General features: G+C 43.7%; 2 protein-coding genes across 3 annotated transcripts in view; both read right to left on the reverse strand.

Moving 5' to 3' along the window:
- The window catches only part of LOC114047315 (programmed cell death protein 2-like), a 9,842-nt gene extending 8,229 nt beyond the window's left edge, over positions 1-1,613 (reverse strand). Inside the window, exons 1-3 of one of the 2 annotated variants that reach the window (XM_027868088.1) lie at positions 1,472-1,613; positions 1,169-1,332; positions 847-916 (exon numbers count right to left, since the gene is read on the reverse strand). In XM_027868088.1, coding sequence (XP_027723889.1) covers positions 847-916; positions 1,169-1,332; positions 1,472-1,585 — 348 coding nt within the window. In that variant the 5' untranslated portion in view covers positions 1,586-1,613. The remainder of the gene's footprint in view (positions 1-846; positions 917-1,168; positions 1,333-1,471) is intronic. The other variant, XM_027868089.1, reaches the window with a different exon arrangement.
- Positions 1,614-3,170: 1,557 nt separating this feature from the next.
- The window catches only part of LOC114047017 (glucose-6-phosphate isomerase), a 28,587-nt gene continuing 11,313 nt past the window's right edge, over positions 3,171-20,444 (reverse strand). Inside the window, exons 5-18 of the mRNA XM_027867662.1 lie at positions 16,973-17,056; positions 16,735-16,881; positions 15,420-15,491; positions 13,526-13,570; positions 11,873-11,926; positions 8,156-8,216; positions 7,540-7,583; positions 7,013-7,165; positions 6,270-6,399; positions 5,291-5,367; positions 4,700-4,828; positions 4,173-4,248; positions 4,023-4,089; positions 3,171-3,610 (exon numbers count right to left, since the gene is read on the reverse strand). Coding sequence (XP_027723463.1) covers positions 3,487-3,610; positions 4,023-4,089; positions 4,173-4,248; positions 4,700-4,828; positions 5,291-5,367; positions 6,270-6,399; positions 7,013-7,165; positions 7,540-7,583; positions 8,156-8,216; positions 11,873-11,926; positions 13,526-13,570; positions 15,420-15,491; positions 16,735-16,881; positions 16,973-17,056 — 1,263 coding nt within the window. The 3' untranslated portion in view covers positions 3,171-3,486. The remainder of the gene's footprint in view (positions 3,611-4,022; positions 4,090-4,172; positions 4,249-4,699; positions 4,829-5,290; positions 5,368-6,269; positions 6,400-7,012; positions 7,166-7,539; positions 7,584-8,155; positions 8,217-11,872; positions 11,927-13,525; positions 13,571-15,419; positions 15,492-16,734; positions 16,882-16,972; positions 17,057-20,444) is intronic.

A 20,444-nucleotide genomic window follows, 5' to 3' on the forward strand; every position in this document is an offset into this window, starting at 1 on the left:
GGGGGGGGGGGGGGAAGGATAGCTATAAGCAGTAGGTATTTGTAGTTTGATTTATATATATATATTTGCTTTTTATGTAAAGAACTGTTTGTTTTATCTAATATGTTAACTTCATCATTCAAAAAAAATTTTTTTTGTTTGAAAACAACTGAAAAAAAAAAGGATGGTTTGGATTAGATATAGCTTCAGAAGTCCCAGCCAAATCTCAAAATTCTGTGATTCTCTGAAATGCTTGTTCAAATTGAATATGGTCAGTATAACATAAAAGAAAGAAAACTAGTCTTAAATGCAGAAATCTGAGTTTTAAATATAACACTTGCCACATGAACCTGGCTAAATCACATTCTTTAAGATTCAGTTTCATTTGTAAAATGAGAATAACTAATACTTGCACTACCTGCATCACAAAGCTGTCTCAAGGAAAGTATTTTGTAAAACCTATTTTATCTTTATTTCTACCAACTGGGTTATTAAACCACTTTTTGACCTTTTGATCCACTTTTGCATTTAAGGTCATAGGAGAGTTAGGTTCAGACCTGGAAGAAACTTTAGAAATCATCTTGTCCAAATTCATTTTACAAATGAGGAAAATGATGGTATACCTTGTAAAGAGATCAAGGTACACAGGTGGTAAATTAACAGTCAGAATTTGTATCCACGTCATCTGACTGCAAATCCGGTGTTAGCCTACTTCTTTAAAACAAATTTTGTTTTTTAAACGAAAAAAAAAGTAAGTAATTAGTTCTTACAACTCGGTAAACTGAAGACCCTATGGAGAACTAAACTAGAGGTTGCAGCTTAAACAATGTACTCGGCATGCAGTTTAAAGATGTAAAATATACATACCTGCTTTAGTTTGGAACCCTGTACGTACTCTTCTTGCATCTGCAAAAACTGGGAGCGAAACACCTTCCAGCTTTGGAAAAACATAAGAGAGACCCAGAGGAAAGTGACTACCCGGTCAACACCTTCGAAGACAAGGAGAGGAACAAGCGGCAGAGGACACCTCCGAGAGAGAAGTGAGGGGTGAAGAAGGAAAAGGAGAGGGAGAGAAGGAAGAAGAAGAGTACAGGAGAATGAAAAGGTAGAAAAGTACGAATTAAAGGGGGAGGAGGTGGCAGAATGGTGAGGGGAGAGCCAGGGGCTAAATGGACACTCACTCACGCACCTACACCGCTGCCCCACGCAATCCGAGTGGACACAGGCAAACACGTGCAGCAGCCGGTGGTGAGGGGAGCCTTCCAGGGGGCAGTATACCTGGACGACGTGCGCCATCGCGGCCCCGCAGCGCCCGCAGCCCGGCCGGGGGGCGGGGACCTCGGGCAGGCTATCCTGGGAAAGAGAGGCCGCGGCCCCGCGGTTAGGCCACGTTCTGGGTGGGCGGCGCTCTCCGCCCACAGTCCAGACCCGACCCCGCATCCCCACAGGCCCTGGTGTCGCTTTAACCTCAGCAACCCTGACCCCACCTCACCGGGACGCCGCCCATTTTATTGACAGCCCAAGCTCCATCCTGGGATTCCTCAAAGTTGCCCCTCATCTCGGCGTCTCGAAGACCCAGCAGCACTGGCGTGGCAGCAGCCGCCATTACAACGGCGGTACTCTATGCGCACGCGCCAACTACCGACTCCGGCAAGGGACAAACTTTTCCGGGTCTCGGCCAATCCCGAAGAGTGAACGAGAGGAGGTGCCGGCATGACCTGTAACCCAGCCTAACGGAGCTACCGAGGCTCCAGGAGCTGGATACATCATCACCATGGTTCCCTGCCTCCTCCCCCCCAACTCCCACCGCAGTCAAAACTTCCAGGAGATGGAAGGGGATCGTAGCCCTAGCCGGGCCAGACCCTCTGCTGTCCCGGGAACCCAAGTGCCACTCCCTTGGCGCCCCCTCAACTCACATCCCCCTTTCTCGAGGGGCGGGGTGCTCTCATGCCGAGGGTGCTGCACTTCCTGAAACGAGCGCCCCGAGCCGTTCCGCCTTTTCTCAGTTATTTGCTTATCAGCGGCTGCCCATACCCTTCTCTTTCTATTTAAAGTATCACAAAGGGCAACTCGGTGGCGCCAAGAGCACCGGCCCGGACTCAGGAGGACCCGAGTTCAAATGCAGCCTTAACGCTCACTAGCTGTGACCTTGGGCACGACACAGCTTCATTGCCTAGCCAAAAAAAAGTATCACGAAGCTTCCAGTCCTTTGCAGCCTTGTAGTCATACATCACCCCCAGCCTCTTCTGTCCACTCATGCACCATTACTACTCCACAGCACTGCTGCAAGTGCTAAGTAATCGTGTCCCACCTTTCAGGCACCTCAATTTGCAATCCATAGTCTACATAACTGCCTAATCTATATTCCTCCCGCACAAGTCTGACCAAGTCATGCCCTGATAAAAGAAACCTCAGGGGCTCCCTGTTGTCTAGGATCAGACACAAATCCTTGTTTGGCATCTAAAGCTGTTTGCAATCTGATTTTGTATTGGGTATGGTCTTTCAGGTTGCATTCCAGTCACCTCTGTCCTCTGCCTTTGCAACAACTGCCCTCCCCCAAGGCCTAAAAAAGACAACTTGTACCTCTTTTGGATTTCCTACTTCCTATGAAACGTTCAGTTTCTTAAGGGCAGAGAACCTAACATGTGGTAGGCACTTAAATGTTTGTTGTGATTCAAACTGAGCTCAAGCACTCTCTTCTATAAAATGTCTCAACTGATTCTGTCAGTTATGCCTTTCCACCACCACCCTCCCACTATTACTTTGAATAAAATCTCTGTGCTTGTACCAGCCTCCCACCCCCTATCCCCACCAAAGAATGTAAGCTCCTTGAAGGCAGAGGCTTTCTTTTTTTGTCTTTGAACTCCCAGGACCTAGGATAGCATATACTTTATGAATTTAAGGAATGGAAGCAGAAGCTAACACAATGAATATAAATATCTTTTCCTCAGGAGAAGCAATGGCAGAGGTCAGGTGGACAAAGAATGATCCCTGGGCTAAATAACACAACTGGGACAAAGGAAACGATAAGGGCTATAGGAATTAGTAATAGCTTTGTCTCTGCTTTGGCAAAATGATTCAACAGTCCGCAGCTGTTAATCTCTTTGTGGAACAAGGAGAATGTGATGATTTGTGGAACAAGGAGAATGTGATGACACCACCCCCAAGCCGGAGCAAGAAAGCAACCACACAACCTTGCTAGCCATTTTTATTTTTCAGATTGGCTCTGAAAATTGTGGAAAGGCTGAACACTTGTATCAGTGCAAAGGAAAGATGGTGTGAGTTAGCATGTGACACTGAGGACCAAAAAATTAAAAACCCACTAATTGAACTGGTCTCATGAGATGGGACTTGTTTTCCTGACGAGGAGAAAGTAGCCTGCCTTAAGGGAAGACAAGTGGATCTCTTTGTGACAGGGCAGGAATAAACCACGTGGTCACTACAACACAGATGAGATCACAATACAAGAGACTGGGTCACTGGGGGAACAGGCATCTGCTTCATGACTTAGGCCCGGTGCTGCTTGATAAAGCTGATCAGCCCATTGGTGGAGGCATCATGAGAGGTCACAGGTTTATCAGAGTCCAGCTCAGGCTCAATTTTCTTGGCCAGCTGCTTTCCCAGTTCCACTCTGTAGGCCAAACATTGAAGGAAAGAAGTAAGAAAATATTTTTTTTTAAAATATCAATACTGACAAAGAGGTAACTAAGCCCCACCCATCACAGAAACCCTGAAACCAGTGAAATCTCTGGCCTTGCCCCTCACTTGGGGTAGAGGGGAGGTAGGTATAAGGGGATGATGTTGGACATCTGGACAGCTGGAGACAAAGTTATTTTAAATGGAAGGAAATGCTTGTTTCCTATAAAGGTTAGATTGGAAGACAAAAAAGAATTTCTCAAAATGATATGGTGACAAAAAATGACCACCCAGTATGTACTGGGAATGACTCTACAGTAAATATAATGAATAAATCATGTCATGGGCCCCCAGACACATATCCCACCACTTTGCAGGCCAGAAACAACCCAGAGAGAGACACTCACCCCCACTGATCATAACTGTTGACATCCCAGACAACACCCTGAACAAAGATCTTATGCTCATACATGGCTGTGGAGAGAACAGAAAGACAGTTAGATGATGTGCCAGTCCCACCCAGCCCAAGGTCACATGTCCCTCCTGCCTTTCCTCACCAATCAAGGCTCCAAGAATGAAAGGAGTGAGCTTTGTGAAGACAATGGAATTAGTAGGACGATTTCCCTCAAAGACCTTTAGAGAAGAAAAAAAAAACCACAACACTGATGAATTCTGAAACATTCCCAAGGAAAAGAACAAAGTAAAAAACCACATGATCTGATGCTCAGATTCTGATCCTGGCTACAACCCAGAGATGTTCATGGTAACCCAAAGCCATAAGAGCAGCATCACTAGCTTAACCCACCTCACTGCCTATGAATCTCTGAGTAACAAAACAAAAGGGGTAAAGGAGACCTGCAGCTACCACAAAAAAAGCAGTGCTGAGCCACAGCCTGTTTGGACAAGAAGTAGTCAGCTGGGGACCCAGACACTGATCATGGAGGCTACATTGATGGTGAGAACAGAGCCTCCCAACTTAAGCGATGAGGTCTCAGTCAGCGGTGCAGACTGTAATGCTAGCCCTGATAAAACCCAGACTAGTCTCATTCCCAAAGCCCATCCTACCAGCCCCTCACCCCCAAACCTTATGAGGCAGCAGCTTCTTCAGGGCATCACCGCTCTTGCCCGCAGCCTCCAGTTCCTTGTGTGCCTCCTCTGCTGTCTTCCCTTTCATCAGGGCCTCAGTCTGAGCTAGAAAGTTGGCTAATAGAATCTAGGGGAAGGAGCAATGGAACCCACATTGCAACTTCCTCCCCAAGAGAATAGGAAATGTACATACTGGAACAGGAGAGACTCACAGTGGCAGAAGTGTTACTAGGAGGGAAGCAAGAGTTTCCAAAGGCTTTTAGATTTTAAGTATATAGGCAGAGGTTTCTATATTTGCTACCTGCAAGCTGATTCCCAAACGACAAAGGAGAGTGGAGTTTGGAGGAGCTGGGCCACATTCAATTGAACAAACTTTTTATTAAGCAGTTTCTATATAGAGATCACTGTGTCAGGCATCAGGGAGAGAAAATATGAGGATGAAAATGAGACAATCCCTTTCCTTAAGGATTTTAATTTGAAGCCAAATTCTATGGGTAAAATTGAAAGAGCCAGATTTCTTTCCATCTCCCGAACCCAATTTGGACCTAATGAGCTCCACTGGGTGTGGGTTTGCTTTTGTGCACTATACCTTGTGATGAAGACCATTCCGGATTGGATTCTGTGTCTGCACGGGGATGAGAAAGTCACAAGGAATCATCCGGGTACCTAGAGGGAGAGGATGAGGGTGGTTCAGTTCCCCACACTCCACCTCAAAGGAGAAACACTCCCTTCCTCCAAAACAAAATGAGAATAGCCAAGAACCACAGATCTCAAAGGATCTAAACAACACTGCTCTCCACCTGATTCCTGCCAAGTGGTTATCCCAGCTTTGCTTGAAGAGCTTGAGAAGGAGGGAGCCCAGTACATCTCCTAACCTTTCCAACTTTCAATTCAATTCAGCAAGCATTTATAAAGTGTTGACAGTATGTTGGATGCCGGGCAATCTCTAGCCTCCATAATTTTATGTTACTATTACCCCAGAGGGAGAAAACAAGGACAAGTACACAAACAGGTAAAAGACAAACAAAATACAAAGTAACTTCAGGGTAGCAGGAGGGAAGGAGAGCCGGAAAAGACCTCATGGAGAAATGGAACTTGAGCAGCATCTTGAAAGGACCTAAGGATGCCAAGAGGCAAAGGTGAAGAGAGAGAACATTGCAGACATAGAGGAACACAAAGCTTGTACAAAGGCACACCACCAGGAAAAGGAGTGCCAAGTACAAGGAACAAACAGAGAAGGAGGCAAGAATGACCAGAATGTAGACTCTGTGAAGAGGAGAAACATGAAACCAGTCTAGAAGGCAAGGCTGGAGTGAGAGTTTGTATGAAAGGCTTTAACGCCAGAGGATTAAATACCTTTTTCTAGAGACAAAAGGGAGCCACTGAAGAAGCTTGAGCAGGAAAGCAACTCTTTGGGATAATTTACTACTGTAAAGTTTCTCCACACATCAGGCCTAAATGTGCAACTTTCTACCTATAAGCAGAATGCCCCACAAGCCCTGGCCCATCTGCAATTTCGGTTCTATAAGCACTTAGTCTTGCAGCAGAGCCCCCCAAATATCCCATACCCTGGTGAATAAGCTGGTAGAAAGCATGTTGTCCATTGGTCCCTGGCTCTCCCCACACAATGGGGCCTGTACTGTAGTCAACCCGGGCTCCTGACTTGGTGATGTACTTCCCATTAGACTCCATGTCACCCTATAACAGAAAGTAAGAAAAAAAACTTTGATTTCCCAGCTACACTCATCCCCCATTGAAGCTATGGCCAAAGTCTTGAAGACTTCTCATTACTCATACCAAAATAACATCTCTCCCTGTAGCCTCATAAATGCACATATACACATCTACACACACACACACGAACGCTCGCACGCACGCGTGCGCGCCTTGAACCAAGGACACAGGCCTGGCTTTGAACTATGTTCCCAGCAATGGGGAGAAGCTAAATTGAGCCAACCAGTTTCCCAATCAAAATCTCAACTGAACAACAGCAGCACTTCAGCTGACAGAATTTAGGGATCACTGTCACCAGGAACAAGGCTCAACTGGTAGAAAGGGTGAGTGGGTAGCCCCTGGAGAAAGGAGAAAAAGGCAGCGCCTGGAGGGTCATCTCTGGATGAGAAATTTCCCCTTTTGGTGATAGCAAAAGGTCCCCAAAGGATAGGATAGAAGAAAGTTGGATAGGAAAGAAACCTCAAGCTATCTGTCCTTACCCTTAAGCTAGGCTTACCACTTCCCCCTGTGAGAGGTGACACAAGCCATGAACTCATGAGAGGGATATGGTGAAGTAGAAGGCAATCAATCTCTGTACCTGCTGGAAGTAGGCAGCAAAGCGGTGCATATATTGGTCATAGGGCAGCAGGGCCTGGGTCTCACATCCAAAACAGTTAATGTACCAGATGCCTAGCATGGCAAGCAGCACAGGGGCATTCTTCTCCAGTGGGGTGGTGAGGAAGTGATTGTCCTTTAATAAGATGTAGGATAGAAGACAAAAAAACAAGCATGATCTCTTACTCTGGCCTCCCAAAAACAAGCATGACCTCCCCACCATCACTTAGTTCCTCCCCCTCCTTTGACAAGACAAGAAATACAGAGCTCACAGTCCATTTAGTCAATAAGCCAATCAACTGCAAATACAAGAGGAAACACGGCCTGGTAGGGCTGGTCTTAGGAACAAAGCCTGGGACCTTAGTAAGAGAAGCCAACAGCCATTTACTGAAGGGAAATAAACAAGCCTCTTTATATACCACTGGAGGCTATTAGAACTTTCCCACTCATCATAAAATACCCACTTTGGATAAGGGCAGGAATGGCGCAAATGTTACCGAGGCTACTTACCATCCAGTGAGCCCCTGATAACAGCTGTTCAAAGTTATCAAAACCTAAGAAACAAAAACTTCCTAAGCAAGGAGTATTCTTACCTCCTTGTCTCTCCCAAAAAGCAGGAGGGTCCTGGTTTTTATCCCTCCCAGGAAATCAAAGTCAAAAGCTTCTGAGAAATAGTTGCATTCTGAGTTATTCCAAACCCTTGGGGATATATTTGGTCTCTTGGCATTATGAAAGGGGCTGGACTAAACCAAAGAGGAAAATGCCTCTTTTTGGATTCTTAGGATAAAAGGAACCCAGGAATATCCAAGTAACATTGGTGAATTACTGCCCCCCATCCAGGGATCACTCCCCTTGCCAGCCATACTCTGTAGCAAAAGGCTAATTTAATGCAGTTTAAATGAGGAAGTGCACAGGGAAACAAGCAATATTATTACTTGGGCTACAGTGTTCAAGTCTAGCACATGCCAGAGGGAAAACTAGAGCTCCTGACCATAAAGTCAGGAAGGTTCACATACTACGTGGGGGGAAAAAAAAGAGAAATCAGTCCAGGCCCAAACAGGAGTACCATGACCATCCTAACCATGGGGCTAGAATGCCAGGGGCCTGCCCCAGACTTGATACATACCAACATGCAGGGCGATGGAAAGGCCAATAGCTGACCACAACGAGTAACGTCCACCAACCCACTAGGAAAAACAGGATCAATATTAGCAAAAAACCAGGACAAAGAGATCTCATCTGCTATGCCCTTGGGAGGGGGTTTTGTTTATCTGTTCTAGAGAGTACTGAACATACTCTGCACAAGGTAAGAAGCACTAGGACTTAAAACTTAAAAACAAGATTTTAAGTCCAGTTCAACCACTTGCCAGCTGTATTAATCTTTCTGAGCCTTAGATTCCTCATCTGTAAAATGGGGTTACAAATACTTGCATCTTACCTCCTTCTAAAGGCTATTGTGAGGAAAGCCTTTCTGTCCACCTTAAAAGGCTATACAAAATGTGAGGTATTGTGGACTATACCCAAAAATCACTAGCCCTCTGAAGGGTACATACTTTGAAGGAACCTACAAGAAAGTTACTCTAGGTGTATCAGATCCTGAAACAAGTTATCTGCCATCTTTCCCATCTTGGGACAGCATCAAATAGAACATGAACATCCCTAAATGAGTGTTTCAGGGATGGAACCAAAAGGCCATGACTGCATTCTACTTAGATTCTATCCCTTGTCAGACCAGTTCCAGATAATGTTTCCAAAATAGCTCCAAGAAAGCCACCACATCTTCTTCACCAAAGGGTGCCTATAAATACCTCCCCAAAGACACATGTTACATGTACAGGGAACAAGCAGAGAATTAGGTAAGAATAACTGAAATGAAGAATAATCTCCTTGCAGGTATGAACAAAGTATGTCCCTTCAGAGGCAGGAGCTGGCAGGGCAGGTAAGACTACAGCAGCCAATTTCAACTCTTGTTCTTTTGAGCCATTTGAAGTCTCAGGCCCAATGCCAAGCCAACCTCAGATAAACTAAAGCACTGGCCAGTCCTGTGGCTTTACATCCAAATGTGGGCACAATCAACCAAGGGTCTGCTAGAAGCTCCCCAAAGCCACTGCAGCCCTTGGTCCAAGCCTTCCACCCTGCTGACCTTTCCACACTCTGAGGTTCACACAACCTGAAAAGAAATGTCAGTGCTGAGAATAACTGAGACAGTGCTTGCTCCCAGCAAGGGGATAGTGATAGGAAGCAAGTGGAGGAGGAGCTCTAATTACATGGCAGCTGTCACCAGTGGTTCCACGGCAAGTTTTGACTTCTGACCTTCTACAAAAGGCCTTTGGCAGCTTTCTGCATTTCTGGGTCTTCACATGCTTCCCCAAATTGCTGATCTAGGAACCTTCTCTAGCCTGTACAATCACACTGACAAATGAAAGTAAGAATTTCCTCCCCACTGTTGGTAATGACACCTTCGGCCGTGAATGTCACACAGATTTTGTTTTTGCACCTCTCTAATGTATTTATCATAATTTTCTGATCACAGATCCCATTCCCTCATGTTTCTCTAGTTACCCCCACTCGCACTCCTCCTCCATCTCTTATCTTTCCCCATCAACTGGTTCCTTTCTTGCTGCCTTGCTCCTTCTTGATTCCCCTTCTGATGGCCCCTTCTCAGATTTCTTGGTTGCATATTCACCTATATCATGCCCACTAACTATGGGTGTACCCCAAAGCTTTGCTCCAGGCTTTCTTCTCTTTTCTATCTTGGTGACCTCATTGGATGCCATTAGCTCCCTGGGTTTAAGTAACCTCTCTATGTAGGATATCTTCTACACAGGGCCCTAGTCTCCCTTTCAGCTCCAATCCCACTTTACCAACTGCCCACTGGACATTTCAAACTGGATATGCTAGAGGAATCTCAAGCTTAATATGTCCAAAACACGTTTTCCTCCCAAAACTCCTCTCCTTCAAACTTCCCAGTCTTTGTCCATCCTCCCAATCACTCTGGTTCACAACCTGTGTCATCCCTGATTCCTCATTTTCACTCATCACACTCCAATCAGTTGCCAAATTTTGTCATTTCTACCTTCAGAACATGTGTCCTATACACTTCCTTTTCTCCCATAGGCCACCACCCTAGTTCAAACCCTCATCACCTCTCACCTGGTATAACAATCGCCTTGTAATTGATCTCCCAGTCTCAAATCATGCCCCACTCCAATCTATCCTCCACACAGCTGGCAAAGTGATTTCTTTTCTTTTCTTTATTATTTTTTTTTTTTGGTGAGGCAATCGGGGTTAAGTAACTTGCCCAGAGTCAACACAGCTAGTAAATGTCAAGTGTCTGAGGTTGGATTTGAACTCAGGTCCCCCTGACTCCAAGGCCAGAGCTCTATCCACTATGCCACCTAGCTGCCCCGCAAAGTGATTTTTTTTAAGCAGAGGGCTGATCATGTTACTCTCCTGCCCCATTACTCAACAGATTCCAATGGCTCTCCACCACTTCTAAGATAAAATATCAAATCCTGTGTTCGACACTTAAAGTTTTTTACAACTTGGTTTCATTCTGTGTTTCCAGACTCGTGACATGTTACTTTCCTCCACAAACTACAGTCCAGTCATATTGGTCATCTTCCTGTTTCTCAAATAGAACATTTCATCTCATCTTTGTGCCTTTGCACATGGTGTTCCCCTAGACCTAGAAAACTCTCCTTTCTCACCTTCGCCTCTCTAAATTCCTAATTTCTTTCAGGATTCAGTTCAAGCTAATGAGGCCTTTCCTGGTCACCCCTAGCTGCTAGTGCTTGCCCCATGGTTACCCTGTATCTGTTCTGTATGTGTTTTATATGCATATATACATACACATACACACACAAACATAAACAGAGATTTGCATGTTGTCTCCCAATTGCAATCTAAGCTCCTTGAGAGCAGGGAATGTTTTGATTTTGTCTTTGTGTCCTCTAAGTGCCTAGCACAGTGCCTGGCATACAGTAGGCATTTAATAAATGCTTGCTGATTTATTGATCTAGAACTGAAATTGGACCTCAGATGTCACCTAATCTAACCCTCTTATTTTATGCCTGAAGAAGCTGGGGCTGAAAGAATAAAGTTAAGTGACTGGACAAGTTCACATAGCTAGTAATACCCTGAAGATGGAAGCTGAATCAAGGTTCTCCAGTCCCAGTCAGCCCACTCTTTCCATGTTATTCTGCTGCAGTCATTCCTGATTCCCCCAGTGAACTTAACTATAAGCACCACAAAGACATGGACAGTCTTACCTAGGGACCATACAGCACAATGGAAAAAGCACTCAACTTAGAATCAAAGGAGCCTGAGTGGAGACTTTGCTACTTAACCAGTGTGTGACACTTCTACTCTCTGGGCCTCAGTCTGCTCTCTACAAAATGACAGGGTTGACCCAGACAACTTCTCAACGCCATCTCAGCTCTAGAGTTATGATCCTATGAGCCTAAACCATATCTTTTCCAGTGTCTAGCACAGTGCTCTCTCTACATACAGGAAAAATGTTTAATAAACATTTGTGAAAAGAATGGTTTCCAAAACTTATTTCACCCATATGCTTCACTCCTCGCTCCACCAGTGACTGCTTAAAATTCAGTGATTTAGGGGCAGCTAGGTGGGCGCAGTGGATAGAGCACCAGCCCTGGATTCAGGAAGACCTGAGTTCAAATCAGGCCTCAGACACACAATACTTACTAGCTGTGTGACCCTGGGGCAAGTCACTCAACCCTACTGCCTAACCAAAACAAAAAAAAAAAAAAATTCAGTGATTTATAGTAGCCAAGAAACTGCAAGACACAGCACAGAGCACAGATAAAGTTTTACTTACATCCCAGAATTCAAACATATTTTGAGTGTCGATTCCAAACTCTTGAACTTTAGGCTAAATAGTGTGAGAAAAAAAAATCAGGTATTTTAATTATATGTGATCAGCAATTACTCTATGCAGAAACACACATATACCCATGAGTTCCCTTGAGATAGGTCATCTGCCAAAGGGCACCTGAAATTAAATATTATTAAACTTCCAGGTAATTGTGATTCTAGAGCTTGCCACCCCATCCCCCCACATTCAGCCTAGAAAAGTCAAGGCTTGTGCCAAAACAGAAAGGCAAAGTCTGAAAATCACAAAATGGGAAAATGGATATGAGGAGAAAAGAAAAACAGTCAGAAATTTTCCCACTGCCACCATCATCCACCACCAGCCTGGCCAATGATAAATGGCAAAACTGTCTCCCAGAGTCAGTATAATATGGAATAGGGAGCCCAAGCTGAGGAGTCAGGAGAGCAGCTCAAATTTCCTCCTCTGTAAACTAAGGATACTACCACCTTTCCCAACTTGCCTCACAGGCATTTTGTGGGATTAAATGAGATCATGTCTGTAAAAAACTTTGCAAAGTATAGTGCCATATCAACATGGCAGTGGTGAGGAAGAGAGAGGTCAGGGAGTTATTACCAAGTTAAAATTAGAAAATGGTGCTTCCTTTATGGGTGGGAGGCTCTTATCAGAACTCCTGGGATAGGGAGGAAAGACACAAGGAAGATATAATTTCTTTGGAATTATATTTCTCATTTCTGTCCAATAGGACTGCTTATAGGTTTAATTCCTTAAGAGCAAACCCTGCCCCCCCCCAATGAGATTTGTCATTTTATTAGTATAGGGAAATCCCAGGGAGGAAACTCTCTAACACCATAGCACTTCTTCTACATGTTTTGGTCTCAGGGAATTGCCTGGGACACTAAGAAGTGAACAAAGGTGCCCAGGGTCATAAAGACTGTCCAAAGTAGGACATGGAACCAGGCCTTCCAAACTCTGAGGACAGTTGTCTATCCACAATAACATGTCTCTCAGAGAAAATTTTTATGTTCTCATAATTAAACAATAAAGATTCTATGACCACATGGGAAAAACAGAAAGGAGGAGTACACACAGTATAAAATGGAAGAGCCTTAGACTAACAGTAAGAAAGCTTCAAGTAAGAAGTTCAAGTCCAATTCTTCCTTACAACGTCACTAATGTGAAAATATGTTTAATAGGAATGTACACGTAGAGCCTATATCTGACTGTGCACAGTCTTGGGGAGGGAGGTAGGGAGGGAGGCAGATAAAAATTTAAAACTCAAATGTTTATGGAAGTGATTGTTGATAAATCAAAATAAATTAATTTTAAAAAAAGTATGACTGTGAGCATGTCACTTGCTTTCTCTGGGCCTTAGTTTCCATCTGCAAAACAAGGGGGTTGAACCCTACAGTTTCTAAGGTCCCTCAGTTCTGACATTACATAACTTAGTATTAGGGGTTTAATTCAAATGGTCCCTAATTGGGGGACACTTAAGAATCCATCTTGGGACATGGTTAACAACCCTAGGAGGAGGAGATGGCCTTGAAGGTTCACCCTCTCAGACAGCAGGTGTGAACTTGAAGTCATGGGAGTTTAAGACCAAGGCAAACACATAAATGCTGTGTAAATTAACATACTTACTGCATTGGTAGACAGGGCCACAAAGTGCTTTGCCACAGCTGAAGGCTAAAAGAAAGAAAAAGAGAGAATTAGACTAAGTCTATAAGGCAGACAATAATTGTAATAATTCACATATACACATCTCTTTGGAATTAAAAGGCTCTTTTGGATCAGCTGGGTGGCGCAGGGGATAGAGCACCAGCCCTGAAGCCAGAAGGACCCGACTTCAAATCCAGTCTCAGACACTTACTATGTGTCTATGTGACCCTGGGTAAGTCACTTAACCCTGATTCTTGCGGCCTACCCCCACCCCCCACCCCTCCCACCCCAGCCCAAAAAAAGGGCACTTCTGCGTCTATGATCTCACCATATCATCCCAACATCCCTGCAAAGAGATGTGGCAGGGTTATGGAGGTAGTCTGCCAAAGGGTACCTGCAGTTAAATACCAGTAAACTTTCAGGAAATTGTGATTTTAGGGCTTGCCACCCTACTTGATTTACAGGTAAGGAAAATGAGCCTTTGAGAGATGAGGTACACAGAATCCCACAGCTTAGTGTTTTGTGCAGAGGCAGGCCTTGAACCCAGGTTTCTAGACCTCAAACCTAGTACCACAAGCACCGTCATACTCTTGTTCTCCCATGATGACCTGAAACACCCTGAATTCCAGATTACACTCTCCTCTTCAAGGTTCTTCCTTTTTCATCTCTCACGCAGTCAGCTTGTCCACAGTGATGGGAGCAGAGTCCAAAAATAACCCAACCCCACCACCAGCTGTTGCAAAATCTTGCAGAAGCCCATTTCCTGCCCATGAGCCAAAGACTTGGTATGACTCTTGCTGGCAAGCCACAAGACCTTGGCTCAGTGAGACTGTCCCCGGTGTCTAAATGATTCTCAGCCCAAAGCCGGCAAAGATATTAACAAAAGTTAACAAAAGAATTTCCTAAGCTTTTCTCAAATACTTCTTTTTGGTGCACTGCAAAAGAAAGAACCCTGGAGGAGGGTAAAAAGACCTGGGTTCTTGTTCTTGTTCTGCCAGTGACTCGCTTACTGCATGATTGTGGGAAAAGGAACTCACCTCCTTGAGCCTCAGTATCCTCATCTGTAAAATGGTGATAACAAACTGCTGCCCTACATCTATCCAGTTGTGAGGAAAGGATGAAACCATGTATGTGAATACAATTTTGGGAAGATCAAACATAATAGTCTCTCTCAGGACAAGGCCACTCAGGCCAGGGTCTTTTAACACAAGACATGTTGTAGGAAATATACAATATGGTTTACCTCAGACATTTAAAGTGAAAAGTGTTTTTTAAATATGAAAACTATCCATTGTTCAACAGTCACTGAGGACACTCAGCAGGAGGCAGGGAATGAGAAAATTTTGAAATTTAATTAACAAACACATCAAACCCAAGGGGGAAGGGCCACTTCTAACTGCTCTTTAGACTTCAAATTTGGAAGACTGTCAAGGGATTAGGGGACTCATTCCAAACAGACCCTGTGGTCCCCCTCCTCTAACCTAATAGTCATTTCAGCTTCCCTGGCATCCCCTCAAAACCATCTCCCTCCTTCCCAACCTTCCTCACCTCTTCTTTCTTCCTTTCCTCTATCCCTCTCTTTCTAACTCCCCTTCCTCCATGGTGGTATCGATTCCATGAAATTTACTATTTCCCTACCATAGCCTTCACATTCCCACCTTGTGCCTCCCAAGCCTAAGTAGATATGACAGAAGACCCTCAGGGCCCCTAGTGACAAGTATGTCTACATTCTCCAGGTGTATACATGGTTTCCCAGGGTGGTAGTTACATGCCAGTAATTTTTGGGGACTCTAGAATTTACTCTAGACTTATAAATAGTTATTCAAGTCAAATGACCATAGGAACTAAGCCATGATCCAGAGTGTGCCTCACTTACATCCTTTGCTGCCTGAAGGAACCACTCCTTGGCTGTCTCTGCATTGGTGATGGTCTCCTGGGTGGTAAATGTCTGTAGGTCAGAAAACAAAGCTGTCAGACTCACATACAAGTGACATGATCCATGTCACACCCATAGCTATCAGCTTCTCACACATGCTGTGGTAAATGCCCCATCCACAGTATCCACACATGTATCATAGTATATATACAATGTCCATAGCTATCAACCATACACCACAATGCATGTCACAGTGTATGTCTATAGCTATAGCTTGGGAAAGGGTAAGCCATCAGAGAGAACGTTTAAAGAGAAACAGACCAGTTAAGTAGAAAGAAGAATTGGGGACCCATTTAGAAATCTTATTCTGGGACATAAGACAGAAAAGGTTAGTTTTGTGTTCTCACAGCCCTTCAAATATATAGCTATGTGCTTCAATGGGTAACTCAAAGGTCATAGATCTTCCAAGCAGGACAATCCCTCCATTGGTCCTTCAAATGTAGTCAAAACCTGTATCAGCAAGATCAACCTGAATCCTAGAACTAAGCAAAGCCCTCTCTGTCCCTTTGAAAACAATCACCTGACAAGCTATGGGTAGGAAAGGTGGCATGAGGAACAGATCAGCTCCTGGTTCATGGACAAATTCATACTCTACCATCCACACCACCAAAACCTTTGCCCAGCCCATTACTCACTCCACCAGCTAAGCCAGAGAACAGGACCCCTGCAAATGGCCTCATACATTGAGCCTTAGACTTGTAGCTTCCTACAGAGGCCCTGCCATGCTAAAGAGTCTAGCTTGGGCAATAACCCTCATTTCATTCCAGAAAAAAAGGCATGTTTGTGCTCTTCCCACAGGCAAAGGTCAGAATGAAAACCATCTTTCAAAAAAGCCATTTCCTTGCTCTAGGGAAGTTGCCTAGGACTCTCTATGGTAGATAAATCCACTCAGAAATAAGTTAAGAGCTACTCAGATAGATACAAGGGAAAAGTCAACACTTATAGGGTCTTACATCAAAGAAATAAATAAAAGCCAATTTATTTACAAAACATTCTGTCACTTTTACAAAATAATCCACTGCAGGGTTCCTTTGATCAGAGTGCTTTTCTGGTGCATTTAAACACAATTAGATTTATTAGCAGAGTGTTTTATGCTCAAGTTTTCAAGAACACAGTGTTTCATAAATCAAAGGACACTTACATCTTGGTATTCAGAGCTGTTTAGATGCTCTTTCTGTTTCTATCAAATCCAAACTTTTGCCAACCCCTTTTTGGTCATTCCTCAAACCAACCTGAAAAGGTATCTACACCATACCTTTGAGGCAATGATGAAGAGGGAAGTTTCCGGGTTGAGTTCAGCAAGGGTCTTGGCAATATGGGTACCATCAATATTGGAGACAAACCAAACACGAGGACCTTCTTTGGAGTAGGGCTTCAGGGCTTCTGTCACCATCAGAGGACCCTACAAACAGAACCACCAAGGACAGGGGTCAGGTTCAACCAAAGAGTCAACAAAGGGAAGAAAGGCTTGAACACCTCTGGAACTAACTTACCAAGTCAGAACCTCCAATGCCAACGTTGATCACATCTGTAATCGTCTTCCCAGTGTAGCCTTTCCAGTCTCCACCACGGACACGCTGTAACCAAACCAAGAGGCCCACGTCAAGCTCATTCAGGTTCAGGTTCTCAGCACACAGACTGTGCTACTCCCAGAGGAGTATTTACTCCAAGGTTTTGGCTCTTAACCATTCCTCCTCTAGCTTTGGAGAAGAAAGGTAACTTTCACTAAGTCACATGTAATCAACGGATTGGCCAAGGTTAGATAATTATTTTGTCCTATAACCTACCCCACAAATACGCGCACACACACACACACACTTTTTCACAGGCTTCTTGGGAGTTCTCAGCACTCATTTTATTAAAACATTTTCCTGGAAATCAGCCCAAACAGTAAAGGCCACAGTCACTTAAACCACAGATCACAAGATCAGATTTAGAGCTAGAAAGGACCTTAGAAGCCTCTGAGTCCAGCTCTCTCATTTTATAGATGAGGAAACTGAAGCACAGAGTTTATGACTTACCCAGGCTCAAACAAATAGAGTCTGAGGCAGAATTTGAATCCATATTGTTCTGATTCCAAGTCCAGCACTCTATCTACTACTTTCTAAAATGAGGTGGTACAATGGATGGAGCACTGGACTTGGAGTCAGGAAGACCTGAGTTCAAATCAGGCCTCAGACACTTACCAGCGGTGTAACACTGTGCAACTCACTTAACCTTTGTCTGTCTCAGTTTCCTTATCTGTAAAGTAGGGATAATAATAGCACCTACCTCCTAGAGTTGTGAGGATCACGTGAAATAGTATTTGTAAAAGCACTTAGCACAGGGTCTGGAACATAGAAGGTACTTAACAAATGTTTCTTTCCTATTTAATATGGTTGTACACGTAAAACCTGTATCAGATTACTTGCTGTCTTGGGGAGGGGAGAGGGAAGAGAGGGAGGGAAAAAAATCTGGAACTCAAAATCTTACAAAAATGAATGCTGAAAACTATCTTCACATGTAGTTGGAAAAAAATAAAATACCATTAAATGCAAAAAATATTAAAATTGAAAAAAACACAAATGTTTATTTCCTTTCTTCCATCCCTCCTTCTACATTAGCACAACACAGAACTACACTACCAAAACACATTTGCTATGCAAAAGAGGTGTGGGAGGAACCCACAATGGTACGGATTACACACATGGCATCCATGGAAGACAATCTCTCCTAAAGAAATTATGTATTTAGTGTGGTAGAGCAGAAATCATATTGACTCTGAAACCAGAGGACCTGGGTGCAAATCCTTCCTCTGGGGCTCACTATCTCTGTGATCTGGGATAAATGACTTAATTTCTTTGAGAGATTTTATGTTAAATGAGGGGGTTGAACAAGATGGCTGCTTCCAATCCTAGATCCCAGTCCCAGCAGCTATAGTCAGACCCACAACATGAGTGTCTCTCAAATAGGTCCCCTGTGAAAGTTTCTTGGATACCAGTTAACTAGTCTCCAAAACAATGCCATAAAAGAAAAGTTACTTTCTTGCTGTCTTATAGGTAACTTCTCTGTATGTAATGGCTCATAGCTAACAACTAATAATGGCTAATAGCTAACATTTATGTAGCATTTTAAGGTCTGCAAAGCTCTTTATACGTCATCTCATTTGAGCCTAACAACACAACCCCCTCTCAAGTGGGTACTACTACCATCCCATTTTACAAATGAGGTTCAAATGGGAGAAGTTAAGGGTTTTCCTTGGGTTACACAGATAGGAAGTAATGAGGCATAATTTCAACTCAGAAGTTCCTGACCATAAATCCACCTGAATGCTTCAAAATCCAAAGCTAACATTATTTTAGAGAGCAATACTAAATTGAGACAAAAGTCTGCTTGTATCCTTTAATGTCCTTTAATGACCACTGAGATGATACCTAGTCATATACTCAGACTCACTCTATTCTGCTTTTATATTTGTAAATTTACTTTAAAGGTTACTTTTGCATATAAGCTACTCTCCAAGTCTTGGAAAAGACAAAAGCACGAAAATTCTGACCTGACTCACTTACCCTTAAGCAACAACCTGCCACACATGTTCGCCACACTCTCCTCAACCTCCCATGTCATTAGTCTCTGAGTGCCTCCTTTTGTTGTAATGCTAACTTTGGCCCAAAAGAGATCCTCTTCATCCCAGCCTACGTTGTATCTCTGACTATTCATCCTGCTCTACACACAAGTCACCAGAGCCACAACAACTACAAGGGCCCCCACCCTGCATTTCCCTTACTCTGGACAGGAGAGATGTAGTAACAGGAAGGCCAAAAATCACACCACCTTCAAACCACTTTTTCCAATGGGAAAGGATAAGGATCAAACGAGATAATATATGTTAGGACCTCTACAAACCTTAAAGTGTTAGGTTAGTTGTTGTTATTACTATTATTGTTATTAAAAAAAAAGAACAAAGGGAGGCCATCTGGCAATTGTTAAACAGTCCCTCTGGGTTTACATTTCTTAAAAATTCAAGGCCCTTCCCTCATGCTACCCCAATGCTCATTCACTCTCAATTTGGCCCTTGACCAGGCCTCAAACAGGAACCAATGCTAATGCAATTGACCTGAACACAAACTAAAGCTTAGGATTTGCAGACCTCAAAGTTCAGACTAATTACAATCAGAGAACAGAAGAGTCAGTGTTTTTCTGAAGAATGCCAAGGGCTAGGCTGAATAGAGGAGAAAATAAAAGAAAGGGAAAAATCCATTTAGTAAGCTAGTGTCACAGACATTCATATCCTCCAGATACTTTCAAAATTAAATAAAAAAGCAAAGGAAATAGCAATCTCAAATGGTTTCCACACACCAACACAGAAAGAAGTATCAAATGATGATCCATGTAAGTGGCCTGAATAAAAGGCAAAAATTGGTCTTGACCCACAAGAAAGGACAGAAAAGGCAGGTGGTCAGGAAGTACTGCTCCTCTCTAGAGCAAGAATTTATTGAAAGGTCCTTCATTAAAGACAAACACACACCCCAATCAATCAGTGGTCTAGGGAAGACCTAACAGAGCTAACTTCTTATCCTGAACCTAGGGCTCAGGCTCACTTTCCAAGTCTCATAGACATCTCTGTACCCAGACCCCAGAAAGAGAAGCAGAGGATATCCTGGGAAGAGAAGCCAGGAAAGGAAAAAGAGAATGAAGAAAGTGTCAACTCTCTCATCTTGTCCACCACCCATTCTCCCACTGTCTCGATTCACAAGCATGTCTAACATGTGATACATACATAGTTGTTGCAAAGACATCAACACACACATAACAGTTCTTCCCGTATACTCAACGGCAGGCATGCAAGACACCTACACAATTATACCTCTTGCTCCTCTCATCCCAATCATCAATGCAAAGACGTGTACGGCACACATCCACACGCTCAAAGTAAAAGACACACACACACACACACACACACACACACACACACACACACACACA

Source organism: Vombatus ursinus, unplaced genomic scaffold (genome assembly GCF_900497805.2).
Source record: "Vombatus ursinus unplaced genomic scaffold, bare-nosed wombat genome assembly UNPS02014786.1, whole genome shotgun sequence".
In the NCBI taxonomy this organism is placed as follows: domain Eukaryota; kingdom Metazoa; phylum Chordata; class Mammalia; order Diprotodontia; family Vombatidae; genus Vombatus; species Vombatus ursinus.